General features: G+C 32.6%; 2 protein-coding genes across 3 annotated transcripts; one reads left to right on the top strand and one right to left on the bottom strand.

The window, feature by feature from the left end:
- Positions 1 to 11,251: 11,251 nt before the first annotated feature.
- Positions 11,252 to 12,163, top strand: LOC117904078. The gene has a single exon (XM_034816601.1). The coding sequence runs from the start codon at positions 11,252 to 11,254 to the stop codon at positions 12,161 to 12,163; it is 912 nt and encodes a 303-aa protein (XP_034672492.1).
- Positions 12,164 to 19,269: 7,106 nt separating this feature from the next.
- LOC117904933 (1-deoxy-D-xylulose 5-phosphate reductoisomerase, chloroplastic) lies at positions 19,270 to 26,555 on the bottom strand. Of its 2 annotated transcripts, XR_004649635.1 has the most exons (13): positions 26,313 to 26,555; positions 24,596 to 24,774; positions 24,151 to 24,237; positions 23,624 to 23,749; positions 23,476 to 23,538; positions 22,301 to 22,450; positions 22,010 to 22,077; positions 21,401 to 21,512; positions 21,191 to 21,295; positions 20,947 to 21,068; positions 20,223 to 20,369; positions 19,615 to 19,880; positions 19,270 to 19,526 (listed from the first exon to the last, which is right to left on the bottom strand). XR_004649635.1 is itself a non-coding variant. In XM_034817755.1 (12 exons), exons 1-12 carry the CDS (start codon positions 26,398 to 26,400, stop codon positions 19,712 to 19,714), a joined length of 1,416 nt encoding a protein of 471 aa, XP_034673646.1. In that variant the 5' UTR covers positions 26,401 to 26,555; the 3' UTR covers positions 19,270 to 19,711. The 2 variants fall into 2 exon arrangements, 1 of the variants encoding a protein (XP_034673646.1); XM_034817755.1 differs by having other exon boundaries at positions 19,270 to 19,880.
- Positions 26,556 to 26,868: the final 313 nt, after the last annotated feature.

Raw genomic sequence — 26,868 nt, 5'->3', positions numbered from 1 at the left:
GCTTTTCTTGTATCATTTGAGCTTAAAGTTCTTGTGCTGGGATTTTTGAGAGATCATTATATTTGTAAACCTTTGAAAGGAAGTTTCTCAAGTGTAGGGTATCACTTGAGGGGTTGTTCAAGAGAGGGATATCTCTTGAGAAGTGTAAAAGGTGCTTAGAGCCAAAAGTCCAAGAGGGTGAATTAGAACCATAATCCAATTGTATTGCTTGAAGGCTTGGTTTGGAAGCTTTGGATTAGTGGAACCTCAAGCTCGGGATTGAAGCTAGAGGAGAGTGGATGTAGGTCGGGTTGCGCCGAACCACTATAAACTCTTGTGTTTGTTTTCTCTCTTCCCTACTCTTTAATTTATATGCAATTGTCTTTATATTACTTATTATATACTTGCATATAATTGTCTCTTCATTCACATAGTTTAAATTTGCGAAAAGAGACCATCACCCTATTCACCCCCCCCCCCCCCCCCCCCCCCCCCCCCCCCTCTCTAAGGTGATTACCATAGGTTGGATTATCATCATATTTCTAACAATTTGATATTTATGTTTTCTTTGTGACCATCAAAGACTCTGCTCGACAAAGCCTTGGTAAAGGAATCGATCGGGTTCTCCCCAAGAGGTATCTACTCCATAGTTATATCACATATCTATATTATCTCATGAATAAAGCGATATTTCCTCTTAATGTGTTTATCCTTTAATGGTTTTTTAGTTCTTTAGACTGTGCCAACACCTTATGATTGTCACAAAACAAGGTCATGGGTGGTACAACCAAGGGAACTATCTCAAATCCTATGAAAAACTTCCTAAGCCAAACAAATTATTATAGTTTTAGAAGTTGCAACATATGTAGCTTCATATTGGAGTCAACAATGCAAGATTGCTTTACACCTCTCCAACTAACAATCGCACCACCTAAAATGAATACAAAGCTAGAGATAAGCCTATGACAGTCCTTATCAAACTGAAAGTCTAAATTTGTGTACCTAATGGGTATTAACTCATCCCTATGGAACACAAAATGATTCCTCGTTTTCCTAAGATAATTGAGCATATGCTTAACTACCATCCAATGCACTATAGTATTAGATTAAACTGATATCTAATCACCATCCTACTACAATGCAAATGTCTGGTCCACTACATAGCATCACATACATAAGGCTACCCACTTTAGAGGCATATGGTACTGTTTCCATGCGTTTTTTATCCTCAAGTGTCCTAAAACACTAATCAGAAAGCAAATCTTTATGCTTAAAGGGTAGCAATCCCTTCTTAAAGTCATGCATCACATATTTGACCAAAGTTTATTAATATAGGTGGCTTAAGACAATGCAATCTTTTTCTTCTTGCAATCCCTAAGGACTTTAATCCTTAAAATATGCTATGTTTGTCTCAAATTTTTTATTTGGAACTAAGTAAATAGACAAATTTTATTTGATGACAATAACTCTATTGTTGGAATATTTAGAGAACTCCATTACAAACCCCAGATCAATAGGATGCATGTATTTATTTTTATATGCGTACTAGATCTAGGCAATAAAAGCATTCAAAATCAAAATCTTAGATCTTAGTACTCAAAAAATATTACCTTTGATCTAAATGTTCTCAAATCAATTCTAGTTAATGAAGCAAATGATTCAAATCTCAAATACCTTGAGATATATTCTATTTGATGGATCTCAAATACCTCGTAATATTCTACCTAATGGATCTCCATGTGGGGATAAAGACAATGACAATAATGTCTAACCCCAAACCCCCAAGAGGGTTTATATAAACTTCTTTGTAGGTTTAATTAACTTGAGTCCACTTTAGGTTTGGGTCATTTAATTTATCCCACTAGGTCTTAGTTAATTAATTAACCCTATTAGGCTTAAATTAATTAATTAGCCCAATCCAGAAAAATCATTTGTAAGCTCTTTTGCAATCTTCAATATTTATCAAAATGCTCTTATACAGATGAATAAATAACCAAATAGTGTCACCAAGAAATGCAAACTCAAGCAAAGACTACTAAGAGTTATAGGAAAATATTGGCTTCCTTGTAATCAAATTCTAAACTTGACTTAACATCCCACCACGGGGAATCAACTACACTTTGATAACGCTACATCATTCTCAATTAGTAAATTGTCATCTTCATTCAAGATCTAAAATACTACCATGCTTCCTTACAACTTCTTGTATGCATAAGGTTTATCCTTGTATTAATCAAAGCTAAAGGCCTTAATTTCCTAATCAAAACACTTGTTCAATGAGTGACATGCTTACATTAATCCATAAATGAATTTATGCAACTTGCATGCTAGATGTTTCTATGCCCTTTGCTTTGAAATCATCTAGTTGCTTCATATATGATTTTATCAAGATAACCATTCAAGAATGTTATCTTGACATCCATCTATCATATCTCATACTCAAAATGTATCATAATGGATAAGAGTACTATAATGGATTTCAGCATGGTTATTATGAGACGGTTTCCTCATAATTGAAAACATGTTTTAGATCATAACCTTTAGCTACAACCTTAGCCATATAAGTCTTTAAGTTTTCCATTCACTCATTTCTCCCTCTTTTAAATCCACTTATACTTATGGGTTTTATCCCTTCAAGTGTTCCTATAAGAATCCAAACTATGTTAGAACATGAAGATTTTAACTTTCCCTCCATAACTCATTATAAATGAGCATCAACATCTTTCATTGCTTCATTATAATCTATGGGATACATCTCTTCCGCTATAGTGAGACACTTAAGTACTAGAAATATTAAGAACGGAATGTGTTTGTACTCCCTAAATCCATAGTATCATATGCAATGTGAGACTATTTTCTAGTTTTTTTCAATGTATGTCAGCATTCACCTTATAACTTATCATATAGTCTTCTTCCATAAATCCAACATTTGTGTTAACAAATTCCTTTTAGTTGGGTTGACTATAAAAGTAATGACACAGGAGTTCATCTTGGATAACCTACAAAATGATATGTCTCACACCTTGCTTCCAAACATGGATGAAAATTTTGAAATATATTGTTGATATATCGAATATATATCTTGTATTGGTTGGGACCGAAGTGAAACACACAGGCCAAAAGTCGACTAGGTGATCTATCCATAAAGTCGACAAAAAATCACTAATACATCGTTGATATATTAGTAAATGATGATTTATTGGTTACAAATCTATGGAAGATTGTGTGGTGGAAGAAACTTGTCGACAAATCGGTAAAAAGTCAAAGACTTTTTATGAAGGAATTGGATTTAATCCAACAATCTGGATTTGCAATGAGTGATCCAACAACTAGATTTACTATAATGCCCAAAACCCAATTTAGGGGTAAAATCATAATTTAGAAAATATTAATTAATTAAAGTAATTTAATAAGGGTGAAAAGGTTTTTTCGTATTTAAAACCCCTAGAAATAACTTAGATCTTTCTTATCTTCTCTATTCAGAAAACTCTTTTACACATAGATTAGAAATATTAGAGAGCATAGGGCTGAAGATTTGGAGGTTTAGAGTTTGAAGATCAATTTTTCAAGTAAGATTTTTAATCCTTAAATTAATATTTTATATTCGTTAATTAGTTTTGAACACTTTGGATATTCTTTGGAATATCTCAATTTTGATTAGAGTTCGTTTAATTAATTTCTAGGTTAAAAAGATTAAAATTTTATGAACATAGTTTGATTTATTAATGGAAATCGATAAATTTTGATTACTCAAATGAATGGATCTAGATAAAATATAAAATAAAATATAAAATTATATAGTTTCGGACATGAAAATTACATCAAATTTGTGAGTATGGAGGTTAAAATTTTTTACTTTAGAGAGGAAAAAAAATGATGAAAGATGTGTAGGAAGAATTTGGCATGTTGAAAAAAAAGAAGAAAAAGAATTGCATGGGGTATTTGTTAAGTTTCAGTAAGAGATTTAAATATTAGTAATAATAGATTAATACAAATAAATATTCTTAAAAGATTTAATTTAGATAAGTTAGAATAAAGAAATAAATTATTGTTTAGGAAGTTGAAAATAATATTGGATGGTAATAATATTAATATGAGAAATTAATTAGGATCCCTAATACTTAATAAAATATTTTTAAGATTATCAAATTTATATATTTAGATAAATAATCAATAATCAATATTGTGTATGATATTATGTTAAGTGATGAGTAAATTCGTCAAGCTAAATACTTCAAGTTTTTTAGTACTTCTTCAAGGTAAGGGAAATTAATGTAAATTTTTATAGAATAAAATAATTTCCTTTTTATATTGTATTTTGAAATATGTAAAAATATTATTTTTATCTTTTTGCATGGATGAGCGACCTGGGAGAGCCTTGGATGGACTTGGCCTGAGGGACCTTACCAAACCCCTTATAAACACCTCTTCCACCCTGATTTACAATCAGCCTGATCGTAGAGCACTTCTGATCTTCAATCAGCCTGATCTACGACCACCCTTAGGCGGACCTGACTCTACTAAAGAACTTTAAATTTGCAAACTCTTTCACTTGATCTCCAGTATCAAATATGTGTTTTGTATGGAAAGTATATTTGAGAATCTTCTTTATTTATTTATGAAAAGTGAAAAATTTTAGAGATATGATATTTTGTTTTGCAAGTTTGAATTAATGAAATAAAGTGTTTACTCTAGATTATATGACCTTAGTCAACAGGTTATAATTGTTGACATATTCAGCCCTAATCGACGGGTTATAATAGTTGATATTATATGGCCCTAGTCAACGGGTTATAATTGTTCACATTTGGTTTTGTTCACCTTAACTAAAACAAATTTGAAACTAGTCACTCATTTGCGAAGTCCCACCTAATTGGACACCATTTGTTATTTGATAACCAGAGCAAAAATATTTTGAATGTATTTGATTTGGTTTTGATAATAAATTGTTTTGAATTGGTTATAAGAAAGTTTTGTTGAAAAGTTTTGAATATATTAGCATGTTTAACCCAAAAGTTTTTATGAAAATGAATATATGTTATATCTCTTATTTGTAATTATAATTAAAAATATTTTATTAATGAAACTGTATTGATGTTTCTTATTGAGCTTTAAGTTCATCTTCATTCGTTGATAATTTTTCAAGTACTCTCAGTTCGGGCGAGAAGTGATAGCTAGGTTAAGGAATTTTTCTTTACTAGGATTTTGGTTCAAACTTTATTTTGGACATTGTTTAGATGTTAAAATTTAATTTCCTATTTAACTTATTTGAATTTGGAGTTATTTTTACAATAACATTATGGTTGATGTGTTAATTTTAAAGTTGAGATTTGGGGATCATAGAATTTATTTATTTTACTACTCTGAACAAAAAATTGATAATTGGTAATTTTCAGTTACAATATGAATGTTTGTGTCGTTTTCACTTTGATCATTTGGGCTTGAGGTGTGAAATGACTGTCATGCCCTTGGAGTGGGTTTTGGGGTGTGACATTTACGCCATGATCCAATGGTAAAAAAAAAAAATCCAAGAGCCAAAATTCAATCTAGAGCTTGATCTAACGACCAGGACCAATTCCAACAACTATTTGAAGATCTAACAATTAAATTTCATCTAGATTTTGATCCAATAGTTAGAAATAAATTATAACGTTAAATTGACCTTTCAACGACTAGTTTGGCCCAAAAAATTTCTATAAATACTTGATTCTCAATCCATTTAATCTAGAATTCAATTCAAAGTTTTTTTTATCTCTTATTGCTCAAATTTTAGTTATGATTGCTCTCAAAATTTTATAATTTTGGGAATTTGTTGCTTAAGTTGTGGAATAGTTCCAAATCAAGGTTGCTCGATTACTTTTAAGGTATGTATGTAATTCAATTAAAATAATTTAATTAGTAGAATTAAATAATTTTAATGATTGAAATTATTAGTTCAATTTTAATAATGGTTTCATATTAATCTTTAATTATATTGTCAGGTTTGAATGTCTATTATATATTTATATTTAAATAACCTAATTAGTACATTTTCAATAGATTTAAGTAAATTAAATTTGTGGTTTAATTCATGTTATAGTTCACTTTCAACTGCAATTAACTTAATATTAGTTTAATTTTAGTAATTTAAAAATTATCATAGTATTTAAATTAGATGTTTCAATAGATTTAAGTAATTTAAAATAATGGTTTGATTTTAGTATTTATTAAAATTAGTATAGTATTGAAATTAAATTATAGTCAATTATTTATTCAATTTCATGTTATGCATCGTTCACTTTTAATTATAATTAAATTTAATGTTAATTTTATATTTAAGTTAAATTATAGTAAATTGTATATCTAATTTCATTTATATGCATAGCTTTACATTTTAATCACCCAATTAGTACATTTTCAGTTTATTCAACTTTTGGTTATAATTAAATTTAATATTAGTTTTATATTCAACTTCAATTATAGTTTAATGTATTCCCAATTTCATTTATATGCATAGCTCTACATTTTGATCACTTAATTAGTATAGTTTCAATAGTGTAACCTCAACATGCATTTATGGATTTATATATAAATATTTACAAGTTATAGGGAATGGCTAATGGAAGTGGAATTGCAAGTGTGGGTAGGAGTAGCACAATGGGATGTCATCCCAGAAGAAGGCATTGTACACCTATGGAATGGGACAAAAATGACGCAATTTGTAACTATTGTGGTTTGCTAATTAAGAGTGGAAGCATCACTCAATTTAAGTTTTATTTATCGCATACAGACCCAAACTCAAACAGCAAAAAGTGTCCTAAAGTGTCTTGAAGTGAAACAAGATATAAGAGATCTTTTACATCAAAAAAGTAAAGCAAAAACAAAGTTATAGATATTTAAGAAATTTGAGTTCAATTATGTGGCATAATGGAAAGGAGTCACAAACATGTTATAGATAAGAATGATGATGATGATGTCTACATGTATTGGATTTATATGCACCCGATGAACACGATGCTTATTGAGTTGTAGTTCGAGCCTTAAAAACTAGTGAATGGGACTGACAACAACAAGAAATGTTAGTCGGAAGCAAGTGTAAAAAAGACAAACCTTCATATCCTAATCAATGATGAAAATATCGGTAATCACAAATATAAGAATGAAAACTTTATAAATAATTATAAATATTTAACTTAGAGTCTATCCATCATAATTGACAAAATCTACCACCATATGTTCAATAGTAAGAATATGATGTGTACCTTCATTTCCTTAGATAGTCTAACCATTCTTTTTCCACTATTCTAAAAAAGTCAGAGGAATTATTTGCCCTAAAGCTTGCTCTTTTCATTCCCTCTCTTAAACTTCCCCTATTTGGTATTGTTATTCTTTGTCATAGTAAAAGGATTTAAAGTACCCTTGACACTCATATGAATACTCTCCTAATCTTCGAAAATCCCCTTTAACCATCCTAAAAAAATTGATAAAGTCTCTTTGCCACCAAATATTTCTTACGAACTAAAGGAAATATTAGGGACTACGAAAATAAGTATATGTAATTATTTCAATGCAATAATTAACACCATACAATAATCATTGACCATTCAAAGTGATTAATAAATTTAGCAAGAATGTAGTACTTTTAATAACTACATTTATCGCATGTAAGATATCTTAATATTATAATAATCAAGTCTATCTTAAATAGTTTATAATCTTATTATTAAGCAGAGAACCTCTCGTTGCCTTGAACTTAAAAATTACACCAAAATCGTAAAACAAATATAAAAGCTAATAAGAGTATGGTGCATGGAATTTACCTACTCCATAGGTGGAAGAAGGGTGCGAAGATGAAGGGCTTCTTCCCCTACCCCTAGGAATAAATGAATGGTACGATAGATATCTCAATGTCAAAAAGCCCGGAGGGACAATGCCGCTACAGCATGATAATGACGTTAAGTGCACTAATCATGCCAAATCCCACGATTTTACACTCACTTTTCCTTTTCACTAGCGACAAGCCTAACTACCACGTCACGCCACCAATCTCTCTGCAGTCTGCACCACCCTTCACTCTCAAGCTTCTCTCTAATCCATCCCCTCTCTCCCCACGTTCCTCAAGCATTTCCATTCCCATTCAACTCAATTCATTGTTTTATCATTGTATGAGGTGATGCAACACGCCCAATTACATTCTGCCACGTCAGATGATCCGTAAATGTAGACCCCTTCAACTTAATACCTGATGATTCCCCAAAATCTTAGCTTAGTGAATATAATAATATATATTATATAGTCCATGTCATATGTTGCGTCACAATTTTTTCAATATTCTAAGACAAACCCATTTAAAATTACAAATATATCTGGTGGTCTACAAAATGTTGGATCACGAAAAGACCTCTCATACAATTGATTGTTTTTCTTTTTTATAAGCTGATATTAACTATTATTTTGATTTATTGTTATTTTTATCGTGCACTCCAATGATACGTTTATCTTTGTACGTCAGAAATTTTGATTGAGCTTGAATTTGTCTAACAATTATACAATTGATAAAATCAGTTCATTTATGAAAATACATGTAATTACGAATATATTAATATTTTAATTTTATAAATATATCGAAAATATATCACGGATATTTAAAAAAAAATTAGATAATCTAAAATTAATCAAAACTTATAAAAATATTGAGAAAAACTCTAATATATATATATATATATATATATATATATATATATATATATATATATATATATATATATATATTATAATAATTTTATAAATTTATTAAATTACATGAAATATTATTTGACAATAATATTGTGATATTTGATTATAATATATCTCATTTTAAAATTATAATTCATTTAATTTTAATTGTATTAAATTATATAAAATAAATTATGATATATGTTTGAATTTTTTTAATATTTTTATTTTTATATTTAATTAATATATAAATGATATAAAAATGATAGGTTTTACATTTTTAGTGATTAATTAAATAAAACTTTAAAATAAAATAATTAAAATTAATTTATTTATGATAATATTTTTTATAGTTTTACTATATATATATATATATATATATATATATATATATATATATATATATATATATATATATATATAGTGCATATTATTTATTAAATAGAAAGTCTATTGGTCATTCAAGGTAAGTTTATACTTGTTTTTTTTGAAAAATCGCTTCATCAAATTTTCATCTGTCTTTTTCGTTTCGCCGATGGTCGATATGTGAAATTTTCCAAAATTTTCATCCATGGTTTTTTCTTGATGTTATGGCACGTTTAATAATTGGAAAATTGTCGGAATCATGCAGATTAAAGGTCGGTTTACTTCCAAACCAAGGTTTTATTATCTACAAACGTCACCTCGTGCGACTCCCAGTTTTTTCCTCTATAAATACCTTCCTCTTGCTCCTCTAGAAGGCACCAACCTTGATGTTGATCTAAATCATTTTCATACGCGCATCAACCTTAACTTAATTTTATTTGGTCAGTAAGAATGGGATGGTTTTTCTTTCTTCCTTCTTTTTTTAATTATAAGTAAAACTAAGATAACAAGTCAATTCATACACATAAATATATGCATTCATTCAAAAATAATAATAATATCGATGATAATAAAAAGATATGATAATTTTATTTTTATAAATTACACTTGGTTGATGGGATAAGATAAGATAGGATATGTGTATCAAAAATATGAAAATCATATTTTAATCGATTAATTTTGTGAAATAAAAAAAAATTATGAAATATATATTATTTTTAATATTTAAAATAAATTTTATATCACATTTTAATATTTATATTTTTTAAAAAAATCTCTTATATTTAAGAATATTCATAATTAAAATATTTAAACTTTACAAATAAATTTTTTTTATGTTATATTATTTTATAAATATTTTTTCAATTCTTTTTATTTAACAAGAAATTTAAGTTATAATAAAAAAATATTATTTTTCAAAATAAATATATATAAAAAAATTAATAAAAATAAATTTATGATACTTTGATATGCATATTTTATATTTTAGTATGAGAATAACATATCCCCAAGTAAAAAGGATTAAAAAAAAAAAAGTAAATGATGTATCCTAGAACTTATATAATCTCGATCCCCAAGTAAAAAGGATTAAAAAAAAAAAGTAAATGATGTATCCTACCACTTATATAATGATTAATCTCGATGACTTGACTTATCATATGTTATTACTTATCAAATATTGAATAAATATAATATTTATTTTTTTATTCTATTTCATATATCAAATATAATGATTATGTTTTTAATATAAAAATACCGAAACGAATTTTAAAATTTTTAACATTTTAATGGTCATAATTTTTTGTAATTTCCGGGTTCCTTGCAAGCAGTTGGAAGGTTGAGGACAAAAATGAAAGCAGAGTAGTAATGATACCTGAACGTTGAAGGCTTCAACAATGAGTAATTTCCGTCCAATTATGAGCATGAGCGTCGTTTGCGTGCCTACCAAGCATCAATTGTAATTCGGGTGAGAAAATAGATTTTTGTTGAACTGCATTTTTTCTCAAATTACTCGGAATTATGTTATTACGTGGCAGAAAGCCAATGTCACAGCTGATGCAGAGGCTAACGAAAGTACACGTGTCCAATGATGGTCCCTCAAGACGAGTGTACAATACGCTCCACATCTGTAAGTTTGTAACCCACCGTCTTTTTACCTAAAAAGGGATAAAGGAGGCGCGGATGAAATTATATTAATACCCCTAGTGTTCACCTTTCTTACAACTGCGTGTAGAAGGGACGTCATTAAGGAGCAGATCAAGGGACGGAGAGTAATATCTGCAGGATCTAAAAGTGTGTGAGCACATACACCCAAAGACGTCGGCGTCTGAAAACATAGGGAACAGGTGTGAGTTGATAGAGTAACACGTGTTACGTAATAAGCAAGGAAAGAATTGGGGCGCCAACAAACAGAGCCTTGAAAGCGCGTAGGTTCCGTCTCTTAATCCCTGGTGTGGGGTATATGAGTATATCGTATATGTATGTGCATATCTCTTTCGCTTTCAAAAGAAAGAGCATCGTCTCGACTCTCATTGCATAGTAGCATATGAGGAGGCAGTTTCCACAACTACTTCCGCCTATTTATTCGAGCACCAAAGCACCCACACTTTCGGTCATTTCTACCAAACGCACCCTTCCCTCTCTCTCCCCTCCCAATATATTCTCTCGGTTTCTCTTTGTTTCTGCGTTGTTATCTATGGATTGTGGGGTCGAAATGCAGCGGAGTCCAGTGCTAGGTCTTTCGCCCAGCTTCAACAGCTACAACTCCGGCAGGCTTGCTGAGATTGCTGCCAGGATTATTGAAGAGTTGGGAGAGTCGGAGTTTCAAACCGAAATTGAAGCTGGAAATGATCTTGAGGAATCCATTCATTCTTTGCAAGTTAAAGAAGGTGATGAGGAATCCGCTCTTTTCTCCGAAGTTAAAAGTGGAAATGATGATGAAGACGTGAAAGAGGATGAGGTCGATGGTGATGGTGATGATGATTCAGAGTTTGCTTTTGTGTGGAGGGAGCCGGAGACGTCGCCGATTTCGGCGGATGAGATTTTCTACAACGGCCAGATTCGGCCGGTTTTTCCGATTTTTAACAGGGATTTACTGCTAGGCGAGGGGCAGAACCAGGATGTTTCCGTAAAGCCGCCGACTCCGGCATCGATTCGGCGTCCTTTGAGGAAGCTTTTGATAGAGGAGAGAGGAACGGGTTCGTGCTCGTCATCGGAGGCTGACGAGCTCGAGGGAGTGCCGGCAGGGACGTACTGCGTGTGGACGCCCAAGGCGGCGGAGTCTCCACCGGCAAGGTGCAGGAAGAGCAACTCCACGGGATCATCGAAACGGTGGAAGTTCCGCGACTTCCTCCACCGGAGCAACAGCGACGGCAAGGACACTTTCGTCTTCCTCACTCCGAACTCCAGCATGAAGAAAAAAGCAGAAAAGGAAGCCCCCTCGGGCGCCGGAAAACCTAAGCCAAAAGCAGTAGCCCGGGAGAATGCGACGTCAGCAAACCGGAAAAACAACACAGCGGCAAAGAAGGAAGGTGATCGACGGCGGTCGTTTCTTCCGTACAGGCAAGATCTGGTAGGATTCTTCGCAAATGTGAACGGCTTGAGTAGGAATCTCCATCCCTTCTAGAACCTCAGATCCTCCATGCCTACGAGGCTATCTCCAGTGGCTGGCTGCTTGCTTTGTGATTACTGATTTTGTTAGGGCTTTTAGACAAATATATGGAAATTTTGGTGTTTTCCTGTAAATATATTATATTTGATATGGTTAATCAAATTCCCGTACTTTTCTTATATGGATCATGGAGATGAGCAGAGAATTTTGGTGAAACATCCTTCATCGGCCATTATTGTTTAAGGTTTTCTTTATGGTGTACCCAAAAAGCCACTCAAAAATCCGAACCCAGCACACTGCATCTGATTTTTCATTCTCTTTTTCCATGAAAAGGTATCATAAATTATTTTTAATATTAAATATTAATTTCATTCTTCCGTTTTTCTGGTGGTGAGAATCCACGGGTGATTTCTGTGGTGAATTTGAGAGGTGGGGCAGCAGGGATTATCGAGTTTGTCCTCCCAAAATTTAGTGGAGAGGAGAGGAAGGAAGAAGATAAAATCAGAATTTGCCATATAAAAAAAAATAAGCAACAAGATGAGGATCGGAGGCCCCACATAATGATAAATTTGTAGAACATGTCAAAAAACCACTAGAAGATTTGGGATGAAAGAAAATATTTAAAAAATTCATGGTTGGCGGTTGGTACTGGAATATGAATCTTATTTTATAGGCCTGTCGGAGGCATAGAGGGGTCTTGGAGGGTGATTTGCAAGGAAGACAAAACAAATATTGTGGTTCATTTCTTTTAAGTTGTAACCATAAAATACAAAAAGTCAAATAAAAAAAAGAAGGTAAATTAGAGGTTTGCAACCACTCCCCACTTGGATTTGTATGATTTTCAGGAGTTGTCACTTTTCTTTTCATATTGGGAGAGCTTTAGACTTGTATGAATGAGTTTAAGGAATGATGAGAAGTCTTCTAAATGTTACAAAAGTTTATAATTATTTGAAGTCATTCTTAAGTTAGAACTTAAAAGCCCCACTTCAATTGAGTTTTAAAAAGTCAATAACCCTTTTTTAAATTTAATCAAAGACTTTCAAAAAATTGTGACTTAAAAAAAGTTTAATTGATAAATTAGAAATTGTGACTTTAGTTTTATTTGAAGCTAAAAATAAAAAGAGATCTTGGCATTTATTAGATAATTTTGGTCTTATTTGGAGCTAAAAATAGAAATTATCTTTAAAAAAAAGATTTTGGTAGTTAATAGATGATTTAAAAATTGATATTTTAGTCTTATTTGGGGCTAAAAATAGAAAGTAATCTCAAATCAGATTCTAGTAATCACTTCCAATAAGACTTTTTTGGGAGAAATTAAGAAAAATGAGAGAATAAAAAAAAAAAAAAGTGGGTTGATCATGTAAAGGAAAGTCTCAAGTCTCATGAATCTTGCAAGTTGCAGGCTTGCAGCAGGGGAGTGTGGGGCTGGAATGTCTCATCAAATTTCAAGGATGAAATTATGAGAAGGTGAGGTGAGGAGTTAGGGATGAGTCTTAATGGGGAAAACGCTGAAAGCTTGGCATTGGTCTGCAGGACGTGTCATGGAAATGTACTAAATTTGTGGTGTCACCCTCATGAGATAAGAGCCTCAACCAACTCAGTGGACCCGTGAATCGGATTAGGATGTTGTTCACAATAATAAAATATAAGATTTACCTCTGAGTCATGAAAAATATATAATTAAAATTTTATATATTTTAAAATTGTTTTGAAACATTTATAAAAAAAATGGAAATGAATTTAAAATAATATATAAAAATAATTTATTAATTTTAAATTTAATTTTTTATTTTCTTTTCTATATATTTTCTTTCAAACTTTTATAGAATCAAATATAATTGTAGGAGTTTTGATATAATTTAATATTTGTTGCTTCATGGTTTAAGTTGATTTTAAGTTAAATTATATTTAAATTAATTTAAAATTTATTACTCATTTTTTTAACTTTAAGTATTAAGTTTATTTGATAAAATTAACTTAAAACTTATTATAAATCATCAAATTAATATATTTATCTTCATAAATTATAATTATGATAAAAATGTTGAATAACAGTGGAAATCATGCCGTAACAAAAGAGATCATGGAGTTAATTGAGACAATAAAAGTGAAAAGGTAAAATAAAGATATAAATTTAAAATTTTAAAATTACTTTTTATTTTAAACCATATCATTAAATTATTTTATCAAATATACTTAATGTATTTAATAACTTAAATTAAGTTATTAAATCATTTTAATTTGTTATGTTAGGTTATCAAACACCCACATAGTCTAAGTGAATAAACAATTCACTTATATATTTGTTTAAAAAATGAAAGCAGAGAACCCCACACTTCTCCACCAAAAGAATTTAGTGGTAAGGAAACAGTGAAAGAGGTAGGCTAGTGATTTCTCAGGGGCTTTGCCTAATCAAGAATGGAAGCAACTAGGAAGCTATAATTCACTGAATTTCCACTTGTCATTTTCAAAGAAAATGGAAATCCAAGACTTGGAGGCCTGCGATTGGGCTGTCAGGGCTCAGGAGCAATTGTACCATGTCAATGTTTGAGCCAATTCTAAGTCTTTGGACCCTTGTATTTGAGAATAATAATAGTAGTATAGGAGGAGGACCCGGAGAAAAAACCAAAGGAAAAGAGATCAGTTAGCAATATTTCCTGTGTCCCATTTGGGTGCCAATTGGTCTTGGCCTCTGTCTTTTGTCATTTTCTCAATGCCAATCCCACTGCAAAAGCTTCCACCCAAGCCTTGGAAAATGAAAAATCTAGCTATAAAGTGTGAATGATGCTCTCTCTCTCTCTCTCTCTCTCTTTCACAGTGGGAAATGAAGACCAGTGTAGGTGATGCAAGGTTTCGTCAAAAGAAGTTGATTTCAAATCCTCTTCCAGCTGTGGGAATTTGGAACCATTAAATCAGGGAGGGGGAAAACCATTTGCCCCACTTTTTACTCCTGGGAGTGTGTAAGACTGTACTAGAATAGGCAAATTGACTGCACAACATGGAAGAAAGACAAGGTCCTACTGTAGAGGATGTAAGCCTATATTTGATTTTTGAAAAATTTATGCCAAATTCTGAGAAAAATATATATATATATATATATATATATATATATATATATATATATTTTTATAATAAAATCAAACATAAAAATATAATTTTCCTTAATAATTTTTTTATTAAGTATTTTCTCAAAACCAAATATAAACAAACTCTCTCTTACCATATTTTTTTCCTTTTTATATTCAATTTATCTTTTAAAAGTTTAAGTTTATTTTTATATTTAATTCATTTTTTTTTTCAAATGAGTTCACTAAATTCAAACTGTCTTTACACAAAATTATCTTTTCAAAATACAAATTCATTTTTTTAATAGAAAAATTTATTGTTTATATGGAACTTTTAAGGAGAATTCAATTTCACACCAACTGCAATAACTTTAGAATTATTTTTATAAAATGATTTAAAAAAAAAAAAATTGCTGTGGTTGTGCAAAAAGCCCCACAAAGGGAGCTGGGTCCATCAGACAAAATCAAGCCCACATTGATCTTTAAAAAAGTACTCTCATTCTAGATTTTTTCAAAGTGACCTAACCAATAAAAAGGTATCTCAACCACCTCATAATTTATCTAAGTTTTCATGGTAGAACTCAAGAGTTTTGCCTATTCTAAATTGTGAGCAGCCTATGAATTCTTTAAGAGTAATGCAACACAAGTTGAGATAAAGAATGGCATCTTCTTTCCCTTATTTTTTATTTCTTGGGATCCAAACAAAACTATAATTACAACTTCAAAAGGGTAGGAAACATTAGGTTTGGACTGGTGAGAAATGATTGCAAGTGAGTTTGATTCTTAAAACTTCTTCTACACATTCCCATAAAGAAAGGGAGTGAAAGTTCTGTGGATCGGTGGCAGTAGGACATGTGGGCCTTTCTGTGGGGGGGGGGCGTTTGGCATCTGCCTCTTTTACTTCTTTCAGGGCATATGTGTAGACATGGGGAAAGCCTGTAAATTCCACAGCCACAGCCCACAGGCACCAGAATTTCTTGGGTACCAAACCAAATCCTCATAGAGACCCTCCCTGAATTCCACCATTTCCAACTTTGCAGAAGCTCTGAATGGTCTTCTTCTTTATTAGGTGAAAGTGCTTAAGCTGATCCCACTCAATAACCACTACTATTTAAGTCTTAAAGATTTTAATGTGTGAGTGGAGGTAGTCAGTCGGTCCAAGATATACTCAAGAGATACTCTTTAACTTAGAGCCACATTTACACAAATACCCACATTAATAACTCAATTCTAAAGTTAAAAGAGGATGAAAATGAGTAATTCTATTTCCAAGAGACCCCTTGATTTGCCTTTTGTGGGTGAGTTTGCATTATTAAAACTTAAGGGTTTGTTTGAGGATGCTTTCAAATATTTTATTATTTTTAAAAATAAAATTCTATTTAGAAACTTAAAAATGAAAAAAAAAAAAATTCTTCCTACTATATACTTATAAATAATATAAAAGTTTTCAAAGCGCATTTTTTTTTATATATTTTCAATAATTGCTTAAAATAAGTAAAACACTTAAAATCTGTTCTAAAAATATAACCAACTTTAAAAGAAATCTTAGAGAAAAAAAAATCTATTAAAAGCTTATATTTTATAAGTCAGAAACCATATTTAAAAGTGCTCAAAGGTAAGGTAATGTAATAGAGGTAAGGGGTGGAAGTCATTGGCACAGGGTCTGCATCTTCTCTGCAGCTATTGAAGTCTTAATCATGCCACTTGCAAAAACCATTACCTAAGAACCAAATTTAATAAATTGCATATATCTCATGTCATTGTATTTCAATGCAAGTATGAATGTTTATTTGATTGGTGTGTTATGGTAGAGTGGGTGGAGATTCCTTAATGAATAGCTGGCCATGTTCACAAGAACCCCACTTCATACTCTCTTTTGCTCAAAAGTGGCAGACCATATTCATGCATCTTTCCATGCCCTATCACAAATCTCGCCCCCCAATTGCTACTTTCAATCACCTCCATTAACATCAAACAATCAAAACACTTTTAAAGTTCATATTGGAAAAATCCAGAGAAAGAGCGCCCACCTTCCCCATTTTTATAGAACTGGTTTGGTGCTCATTATCATGGTGATGATTCATTCGCTCCATGAATTGCTTATGCCCAACAGCTAGAATTGTGATTTGAAGCCCTAAAAAGCAAACACTTGATGCAAATAATCTCTCTATATATTAGCATTAATATTTAATCAAATTAATTACTAAGAAACATTAATAGCTTAACATGGTATTTAAGGGATCGACTAAAGATGTTGAATTTAAGTCTCTCTCGTGCTATTTATTCCCCATTTCTATTTATAAAGAGGGTGTTAGATTAGTGTATTTCAAAGCCCATATCCTAATTATTTAAACTTTTTTTATTATATCTTCTGTCTTTTAAATAACACACCTATACAACTAGGTTAAATTAAATAATTTGAAAATGCTAGTAGTATTGATTTCTCTATCATTAAGGGTAATATAAGAGCACGTAGCTGCCCAACTTTGAGATTGTTGTGTTGGAAAGGAACGAAAGACAGGCCTAGCTGGTGAGAGTTTTTCATGTATAATACTTCTTGGCCCATATGCCATGGATGTGTTACGTGTATAAGGATTCCGTACCACATGTCTACTCCAAGGTGTAAGGATGCAGAAACCAACAAAGACAAGGCCATCAATCTATATTATCCTGCAAAACCCGCGTTACACAAATCCCCTGCCTTACCTACCAGAATTGTAAAAAGAAATGAAAAATGCAATACCCGCCAAAAAAAATAATTGTCATACTACTATTATGGCCTTTCTCTTGCTAATTTTGGGAGGTGGGGTTGGTGAGATAGAGAGACATTGTATGTAATTAAGCCAGAAATGAGTGACAGAGAGGCAGAGAGAGAGAGATTAGAGACAAAGAGACAAACAAGAGTAGGTAAATATCCATGTTTAGTGTTAGGTTGCACAGATGCCATTGTCTCCCTAGTTTGAGTGTGTAGGTGATCGTGAATTATCCTCTGGTCTGATAGAGTAGTAGGTTTAATATGGCCCAAAAATAAATATCCAACAACCAAACAAGAAGACACAAGGAATAGATCATATAATGGATGAACAGAAGATGCTAAAAAACACAGCCCCCTTGAACCATAGACAAAAGGAACCGACTATTTGATGCACAATAATGGATGAAAAATATCCATGTTGTATGCTGAAAGGAAGCAGCAATGGTGGTCGCTGACCCACATCTTAAATATTCAAGGAATTGAAGATCATCACCGTCAGAGGCCATTTCTGCAGTTTGTCGGGAAGAGTTCTTTTAATTATAGGAGTTTAGGGATGCCCTCAGAAATCAGAAAATGCAGCCAGATTTCAAGCAATGCTGCTCACCATCAGTTTCTTGAACCACCACCATCAGATTTCAAGATTAATTCCTTGTCAAGTTAATTCCAGCTCTTTCCAAACTAAGCATCAACTCCCCCACTTTAAACCCTTCTTCATGGTAAAGCCTGAAGCTATCATCGGTTCCCATATAATATTCCCACATGCAACCTGACCTAATAATAGAAAGTTTGAAACTGGACACAGGCTCACTCAACAATTGCGGCTTAGGTGGGATACAGGCCACCCAGGTCACAATGTTGTAGAATAGATTGGGTCAACTATACAACCCAACCCACAGTTTCAAGCAAAACCCAAATTCAACTCAGCCCAGACAATATATGAACAAGCTGCTATCCTAGGGCCAAACCTATAGTGACGTTGAGTCAGAACCCAATACATACTGCATAGATGAGTCAGAACCCACTATATTAAGCTTTGACCTACGAGATATATTCCAATTCTATACACTGACGCAGATTAAGGTCGTTGCAGTAAGGTATATGGCATAGATGCCGGAGGTCATGTACAGGAATAACTTTGTTCTATTCAATCTTTTACATGGAACATATGCAGGGAATAACTTGGTTCTGCGTTGTCCTGTCCACTGGATCACTCCATCCAAAAATAATCTACTGTTTGAAAATTAAACTGTTCCAGAATGGTTTATTATAAGAAAATTGCGATTCTTGATAAATCTTCCTTAAATCTTGAAAATTTCTTGGCAATATATAGTACAATCTGTACCATATACCCTTAACCAACCAATATGACGGAAACTGGAATGAAGTTTAAAATTACATGGCATGTTTTCACTAGAAAATGTGTTGTAACTTTGGACCCTTTTTCATTCCTTTTCTGTTGCCATTAAAATGACTAGAGACTCCTTTTTTTCGAAGGGAAATTAGAGGTTTATTGAATGACCATCAACATTCTTTTATTGAATGCGAAATGCATCTACACCTGTATAACCAATGAAAATGGGAATGCATTACAGACAGCAATCTTCTTCATATTTAATATGGTACAGTTTGCTCAATGAACCACATACCTTGGCAAAAAGACCTAGATTTGGGCAGCATTTTAAGATATTTCCCCATTTCTTAAATCAGAGGACATCATTCCCATCAACAAGGAGAAGCTGTTTATCATGCTGGAACAGGCATTAAACTGGAAGAATGATGTAAACTGGCTGCATAGTCCCGTGCCCAGAGGTCATAATGTACGATTTCCTCGAGGGATGGTGAAGTTACTAACTCTGCCTGGTGCTTATCACATGTTAGTTCCACGACCTTGAATATATCTAGATAGCCAATCCTGAAAGCAAGCAGAATACTCATCAAATTCAGATCTTTCTTTTCTTTTTTCTTTTCATATATTTTTTTTTAACATCTTAGTGGAAATAATATAACTTCTAAAACTATAAGATCTCTTTGCCTTGTCTAGTTCTATTCCCCTCAAGGACGTATTCTCCATGCTTTTATTACCAAATCAATTCCCATCTATTATCAAAGGACATGAAATGTATATGCATGCATGTGTGGAAGTGTTCGTGCAACAAGCATAAAACAATAAATGCATTTTCAGTTCCCTGGTCCTGATATGGAATAAGTATCCCAATAAGGTGGGAGCCTAGCAAGAACTGGAATAATTACATACTTTTCATCGATAAACATCTCCACAGCCTTCTCATTAGCTGCACTAAGAACTCCTGTCATGGTGCCTCCAGCCCGTCCAGCAGCATAGGCAAGATCCATGGATGGATATTTCACATTGTCAGGAGTTTTAAATGTTAGTGACCCAAGCCTGCACCATTCCATTCCAATTTCAATCATGTCAAGCAAACTAATAAACTGATTGCAAGTTTTCATTATTTTCACACCATATTTATTGTTTAATCCAGAAATTTCCCCACTGTTAAGGTAAAACTTATACTAGAAGTGTAAATATGCCAAAAGGAACACATGCCTACTTGGTTAGTTTGTAACAAAAAAATTGATGTTCCAATCTTTCTGATACAATATATCACTCCATAATTTCATAAATACCAATCAACTAATCTATAAAAGATCAAAAATATTGTTAAGACTTTAGCCTAAGTGAAATAACCTACACTGTTAACTGTTGACCTAAAGGCTTAAGCTTTTAGATTAAATATCAGAGCTTTTGTTTTCAGGAGGTCTCGAATAAGATTATTCTCTCATTCATTTAATTGCACATCAGGTGGGAGTAGGTAGTTTAACAGGTATCATACAAGGTTGAGCTTAGGAATCAAGAAACTAGCACATGGGCATGGAACTTTGTTATCAATCAAGAAATTTAATAGGAAGTTATGGTAAGTTTTAGACCATGATTGACAATCAACAGTCTACTTAGTACTCACTTGCAAAGATCAAGTCGTGGCCAAGTTATCTCTGAGCAGTAAATTCTGTCTGGCCACGATAAAGTATAGAGGATTGGCAAACGCATATCAGGCCAACCCAACTGTGCCAGGACAGACGAATCCTGGAGAGAAAGGGGTGGAGAAGACATAAGAAACCGCTTCTAAAAAATATGAAACAGTTCTGATGGTATTTGACATCTTAAACATATTAAGAAGCAGCCAAGACAATAAGATAACAATTAACCTGTGTTTCGACCATAGAATGTATGATAGATTGTGGATGAATTATGATCTCAATATCATCATATTCAGCCCCAAACAGATAGTGTGCTTCAATAACTTCTAAACCCTGTTAAAAAGGAAAACAAGGTATTTGTTGCAACTCAGACCATAGTGAGTCATTCACATATTGGTGCATGTAATCAAGAATAGAGACACCAAAAAAGGGACAAACCTTATTGAAAAGGGTAGCTGAGTCAACCGTGATCTTTTTCCCCATATTCCAGTTAGGATGCTTCAAAGCATCTGAAACTTTAGCTTCTTTCAATTTATCAACAGGCCAATCCCTGTTGGTGACAAAGTGAATGAACAGTTAAAACCAGGTCCTAAGTAATGCACCAACAATCAGATGTTAAATTGCAGAAGAGAATGACTTTAAAAAATTAGCCAGAATAAAAACAAAAAACAAAAAATCACTTATACAACTTGGGGGGAGCAAGAGGGTGCTTCTAGGTTTTTTTATTTTTTATTTTTTTATTTTTTGGGGATGTGTGAGTATGTGTAACCAGAATGAAATAAAAATTTATAAAACTTAAGAAGAGTGAGTGGTTTGTGTGTGGGAGAAAGCATGGGTGGTATATGAAGTAATAACTTATCTAGATTTGGCGCTACACCTAATAGCATGTACAAAAAGGTCACAAATTATTGAATGAGAATTGAGCACTAAATTCACGTTAAATTTTCCCTTGCCCTCAATTCAGTAAAAAAATACATAAGCAATATACTCAGGATATATTGCAATTTATAAGTTTAAAAAATTCTAACTTAAATTATGATTCCACACCTGAATGCCCCTCCAGATGCAGTTAAAAGAATGCGCCGAAGTGCTCCCTCAGGCAAACCCTGAATACACTGAGAAAGATACAAAACAGAGTACCTCCCTTAGCTTCTCTCATCAGTCAGAATGGAATTGTTGGATGTGTCAATACACAATGGCTAGTGGAATGATGCATCTAGTAATTTCGGATAATTAAACAAAGATAATCCAGCATTATAATTAACATATATGCATTGTACACAATACACATGAATTGAAAAGCTAAAATTAGCTATCAGTGTAGATATGCTTCCCTACCTGAAATATTGCAGAGTGTTCTGAGTCAGCAGGAAGGATCTTTACATTGTGCTTGTGTGCAAGAGGAAGGACAAAAGGACCCCCAGCAATTAGGGTCTCTTTGTTGGCTAAGGCTATGTCTTTCCCTGCTTCTATTGCAGCCACTGTAGGCTAATGAAAAACAGACACAGAAGAAAATTTTCAGACTGTCATCTTGATTAGTTTCTTATCCGATTATTTACATTTAAGTCCTTAATAAGAAAATCAAGGACTATCTAGAATATTTCAATTAGTGAAAATGCATGTTAGAACATGTATAGAAACATAGACAACAAAGCAACAATAGAAGTACAGAGAAGATAATCACAATTGGCAAAAGAACATGGGGTGTGGGGGTGGGGGTAGGGGGTGGGGTTGGGGTTGGGGGAGGAGAGAGATGACTTCCTGCATTTTTTGCACATTTACGTGTGTGTGATTTTCCTTTTGTAACTTCTCTGTTATATTCTTTGGTTGGGTGTATAATCATCTTACAATATATATATATATATATATATATGTATGTATATATGTACAGTTTCTGATGAAGTATAGAATGTAAAGAATTTTTAAGTTCTTTTCAAGATGGTTGATGATTACTTCATTTGAATAGGTATCGTGTAACAAAGCATAAATTATATGGTTTAAGTATTCATGATGTCATAGTAATATCAACCGTAATCAACATGCATGAATTTTTTACCATTTTGACAAAAGGATGCAACAGCTCCACATAACATGAGATCTCTACCTTAATCTTGATACAAGAACAAAGATAGATTTTTAATAGCAAGTTATAGTTCTATCCTATACATCCTATTAAATGATAATTTCAATATAAAACAAACTACTATAATTTTTCTTCTATCATTTTTTATGCTGTGTGGGGAGAGAATAGTACACTTTCAACACAACAAATTACAAGATAAATAAAATCATTTGTCAATAAAGCTCATATATTTTAACTTAATATTTTCTGTTGTTATCTTTTGGTTGGTAAACAATATGATCAGTGTTCAATGACACATCTGCATGAACAATAAAACTTAACCAATAAATTTTACATCTTTCAATTAAGAAAATTTCTAGATATTCTGGCTAAACTGGTAATGAATGATACAATACAGAAAAATGATACAATAAAGAACTCCTGATCTTACTTTTAAACCTGCGCAACCTACTATTCCTGTCACTACAGTGACTGCCTCTGGGTGGCGGGCAACCTGAAAAATGTTATAAACAACATCTATTAAATGATGAATGGTTTTCATCAGCCAAACAAAAGAGTGGAAGTAGGCAGTAGACTACCTCAATTACACCTTGCTCTCCAGGGATGATCTCAGGCTTGTGTTCACAGTCAGCCAAAGCCTCTTTGAGTTCATTGACTAATGCCTCATTTCTCACAGCAACTAATTGAGGCTTGAACGTCTTCACCTGCAAAATGTTAAGAACCATGAGCATCAAAGCTTCTAAACTAATTTAATTCTATTGGTTTCATTTCATTTCATTTCTTCACCTGCACAATGTTAAGAACCATGAGCATTAAAGCTTCTAAACCAATTTTAATTCTATTGGTTTCATTTCATTTCATTTTTCTCTTTCATGCTTTGCCTTTCAGAAGCAGTAAATATATAAAGGAATAAATGAAAAGAGGTTTTCTACAGTACTGCTACCAACATAATAAAATGGCAACATACAACATCCTGGATCATGCAATCTAAATAAAATGTGCTTAGGCACAAATGTTTATAGAGATCATATTTGTGTGGGTTAAAGAGTCCAAGAGACTCAAGCCAATTTTTGCATTTCAAAATCCAAGGTTTATCATAATTCACCTGATCAGCAAGAAGAGTCACATTGGAACCAGCTGCAAGTGCCACAATTCTGAATTTATCAGGATTCTCTGCAACTATGTCCAGTGTCTGCAAAGACCAATTCATGATACTAAGAAACTGATAAAAAGCATGACTTTTTGGTTAAAAAGAGAAAAATACATTAAAAATGGAAATCAGTTAAATGAAATTCCAACCTTCAATTCACAGTTTGTACCCTATAAGAGAGAGAAGTGATAAAGGAATTATTATTTATTTATTTATTTTTCAGAGTGTTTGTGTGCGGAATGGACGGAATTACTCCCACATAGACCACAAAACATCCAGTCTCAACAAAGCTATATTGGGAAAATTGGAACAACATGCTTCTTATACAGAAAAACCAGAAGTGTAAAGAATGGGTTAAAATGCAAGCATCTTTCATCTCTGCAACAGAACAGAATTTTACCTGAGTTCCAATGGAGCCAGTAGATCCAACAACTGAGAGAGGCTTTGGACCATCCCAAGTCTTGCGCCCCAGCTCAGGAACAGCTCGTCCTGGCCAGGCTGGAGGAGGCGGCTGTGCTGAACAGTTAACTCTTCTACCAAATGTTGCTCCATAATCCTTTCTCTTTAAAACAAATCCACCTAAATATCACAGAGCAGTAAACCTGAGAGTTATACCTTTCCACAAAGAAGTTAGAAGATATCATAACTCAAAAAAGAGTCAGTCAGAAACCAGAGTAGCCATTGATCATATAATGCTGATAGAGTGCTGATACTCAAGAAAGCCTTTGCCCCCATCCACCCGGGGCCAGATATAAAAATCGTTGCAAAATTCCAGTCAATCTAGGTATATGCTTTTGTTAAATCATAAACTAGAATCTTTTCTCTTGCTACTGCAAACCATGTCTTACTGGTGTTTGTTATAGATGATCAAACCACCTTAACCATCTTTCTGCTCATCCTACATCAACTTTTCACAAATTTATTCACTTTAAGTATGTTACCTTTTTGTCTTGTTATTCATCCGCGTCAACATCAGAATTTTAACCATATTTATTTCATGTACATTTGTTCTTAACTACACAGAATCAGAAGAATCTCTATTGAAACAAATATAGTTGAAGTACAGTTAGATTTCCAATAATCATAGAGTTGCATGTTTGGGATTTCAGAAAAGCGCAGAAATCCTTTTGTTTTCCTCACTATTAAAAATAAAATTCCTCTCCCTCCAGGATTTGGCTCCAAACAGAGAATAATCATTTTAATTTCCAAGGTTTGCACAATTTATTAATCAAGCATTACACACTTTAAAAAATCAATATTACATGATCTCCAGAGCGCTACAGAAAACATCTCATCATACACCTTATGCCCATTGAATCCTGTCTGGTTTTATAAATTTACAGTGGATTCTATTTATTGTCAAGATCATGTTTATCAGAGAGCAAGTACCTATAAAAAAAATGATTATCAGAGAGAAAGGTAATGTTAATTTACTTTCCAAAATGATTCGTTCATATTTGAAAAACTATTTTCTTTCACAGCCTGATAAATTGAGGAAAAATATTTTGAATAATTCCCAACACTTGGTCACATTATGACGAACATGAAAAATGCATCAATTATCCTTTATCAAATACTTTAAAAAAAATTCAAATCATCTTCAAAATTGATCTGCTTGACCTGATCCATGAAATCAACAAGTAAGCATACTACGCATATTACACATCCAATTCAGAAATAAAAATAATCTTCTATTACAGAAAACAATAACAAAATTTAACAAAACACTGATCAATCAGCACTGAACTGTTTAATTCAACGTTTCAGTAAAGAAATGAACAACAAACTTCGGTTCTCACAAAATACATCACCAAAACACAGCTCCGAGAAATTGCGAAAATAAAATCTGCATTCAACCGTCAAAAATCACAAATTACACATGAAAACGGACTCTCACTCAACAAAACAAGAAGCACAAGCAATTAAATTCACAAAATATACTTTTAAAATCTCTGTTTGGTTGCCGAGAAAGGACAGAGACCTAACTTTTTCCTGGCTTAGGACTCGAAAAATACGAGTCTCCTCGAGTAAGCCAGAGGTAACCATTTTCTCAGTTGACTTATCATTTCCTATTCCATTTTCTCGGCAACCAAACGGAAAAGAAGTTAAGGTCGGACCTGGAAGCTTGGGGAGGCGAGTGGATTTAGTGGAATCCAGGAACGAAATTAACTTAATTTCTGCCGGAGGGAGGAGATTCAGAGCCATCAATCACGTCTTTGAACTTTGGTTCAATCCAAACAGAAAATGGGAGGAAAAAAAAATTTCAGAGAACCAAAGCGAAACTGAGAATGGAAATCTATTTGTGGTTCGAAATAACAGCAAATAGCATAGACAGCGAGAGGTGGGACGAGAGAAGGATAAGACAGCACCGTAAATCAGTGAAAGCTCGCCTACGCGCACTGAAAGCTATCATTTTTATCCTACTAAACTGTCGTTTTCCTCCCAAGTATAAATTGCCCCGATACCTTTTCAGCCCTGTCCAAAACATTTTTTTTATTAATTTATTATTTTAAATTTAATAAATTTTGAAATTAAGAAGAGATCAGTAAAGATAAAAGATATCAATATAAGATTTATTACCATTTATTAATGAAATGCCCTTTTTCCCAAAAAAAAAAACAATGGTCAATTTCTTCCCATCAAAATTTTAATTTAATTGTTTATATATTTACC

This window comes from Vitis riparia, chromosome 17 (assembly GCF_004353265.1).
Source record: "Vitis riparia cultivar Riparia Gloire de Montpellier isolate 1030 chromosome 17, EGFV_Vit.rip_1.0, whole genome shotgun sequence".
NCBI classification, from domain to species: domain Eukaryota; kingdom Viridiplantae; phylum Streptophyta; class Magnoliopsida; order Vitales; family Vitaceae; genus Vitis; species Vitis riparia.
The sequence above is the reverse complement of the archived record's forward strand: the minus strand, read 5'-3'. Positions and strand labels throughout refer to the sequence as shown.

Bases quoted from the DNA above. Each gene is read 5' to 3' on its own strand.
- LOC117904933 (XM_034817755.1), bottom strand. From the start codon at position 26,400: ATGGCTCTGAATCTCCTCCCTCCGGCAGAAATTAAGTTAATTTCGTTC. The intron at 24,775-26,312 runs GTCCGACCTTAA...TGTGATATTTAG, and splicing joins TCGCCTCCCCAAGCTTCCAG to GTGGATTTGTTTTAAAGAGA. The intron at 23,539-23,623 runs GTAGTCTACTGC...AACATTTTTCAG, and splicing joins GAGAGCAAGGTGTAATTGAG to GTTGCCCGCCACCCAGAGGC.
- LOC117904078 (XM_034816601.1), top strand. From the start codon at position 11,252: ATGCAGCGGAGTCCAGTGCTAGGTCTTTCGCCCAGCTTCAACAGCTAC.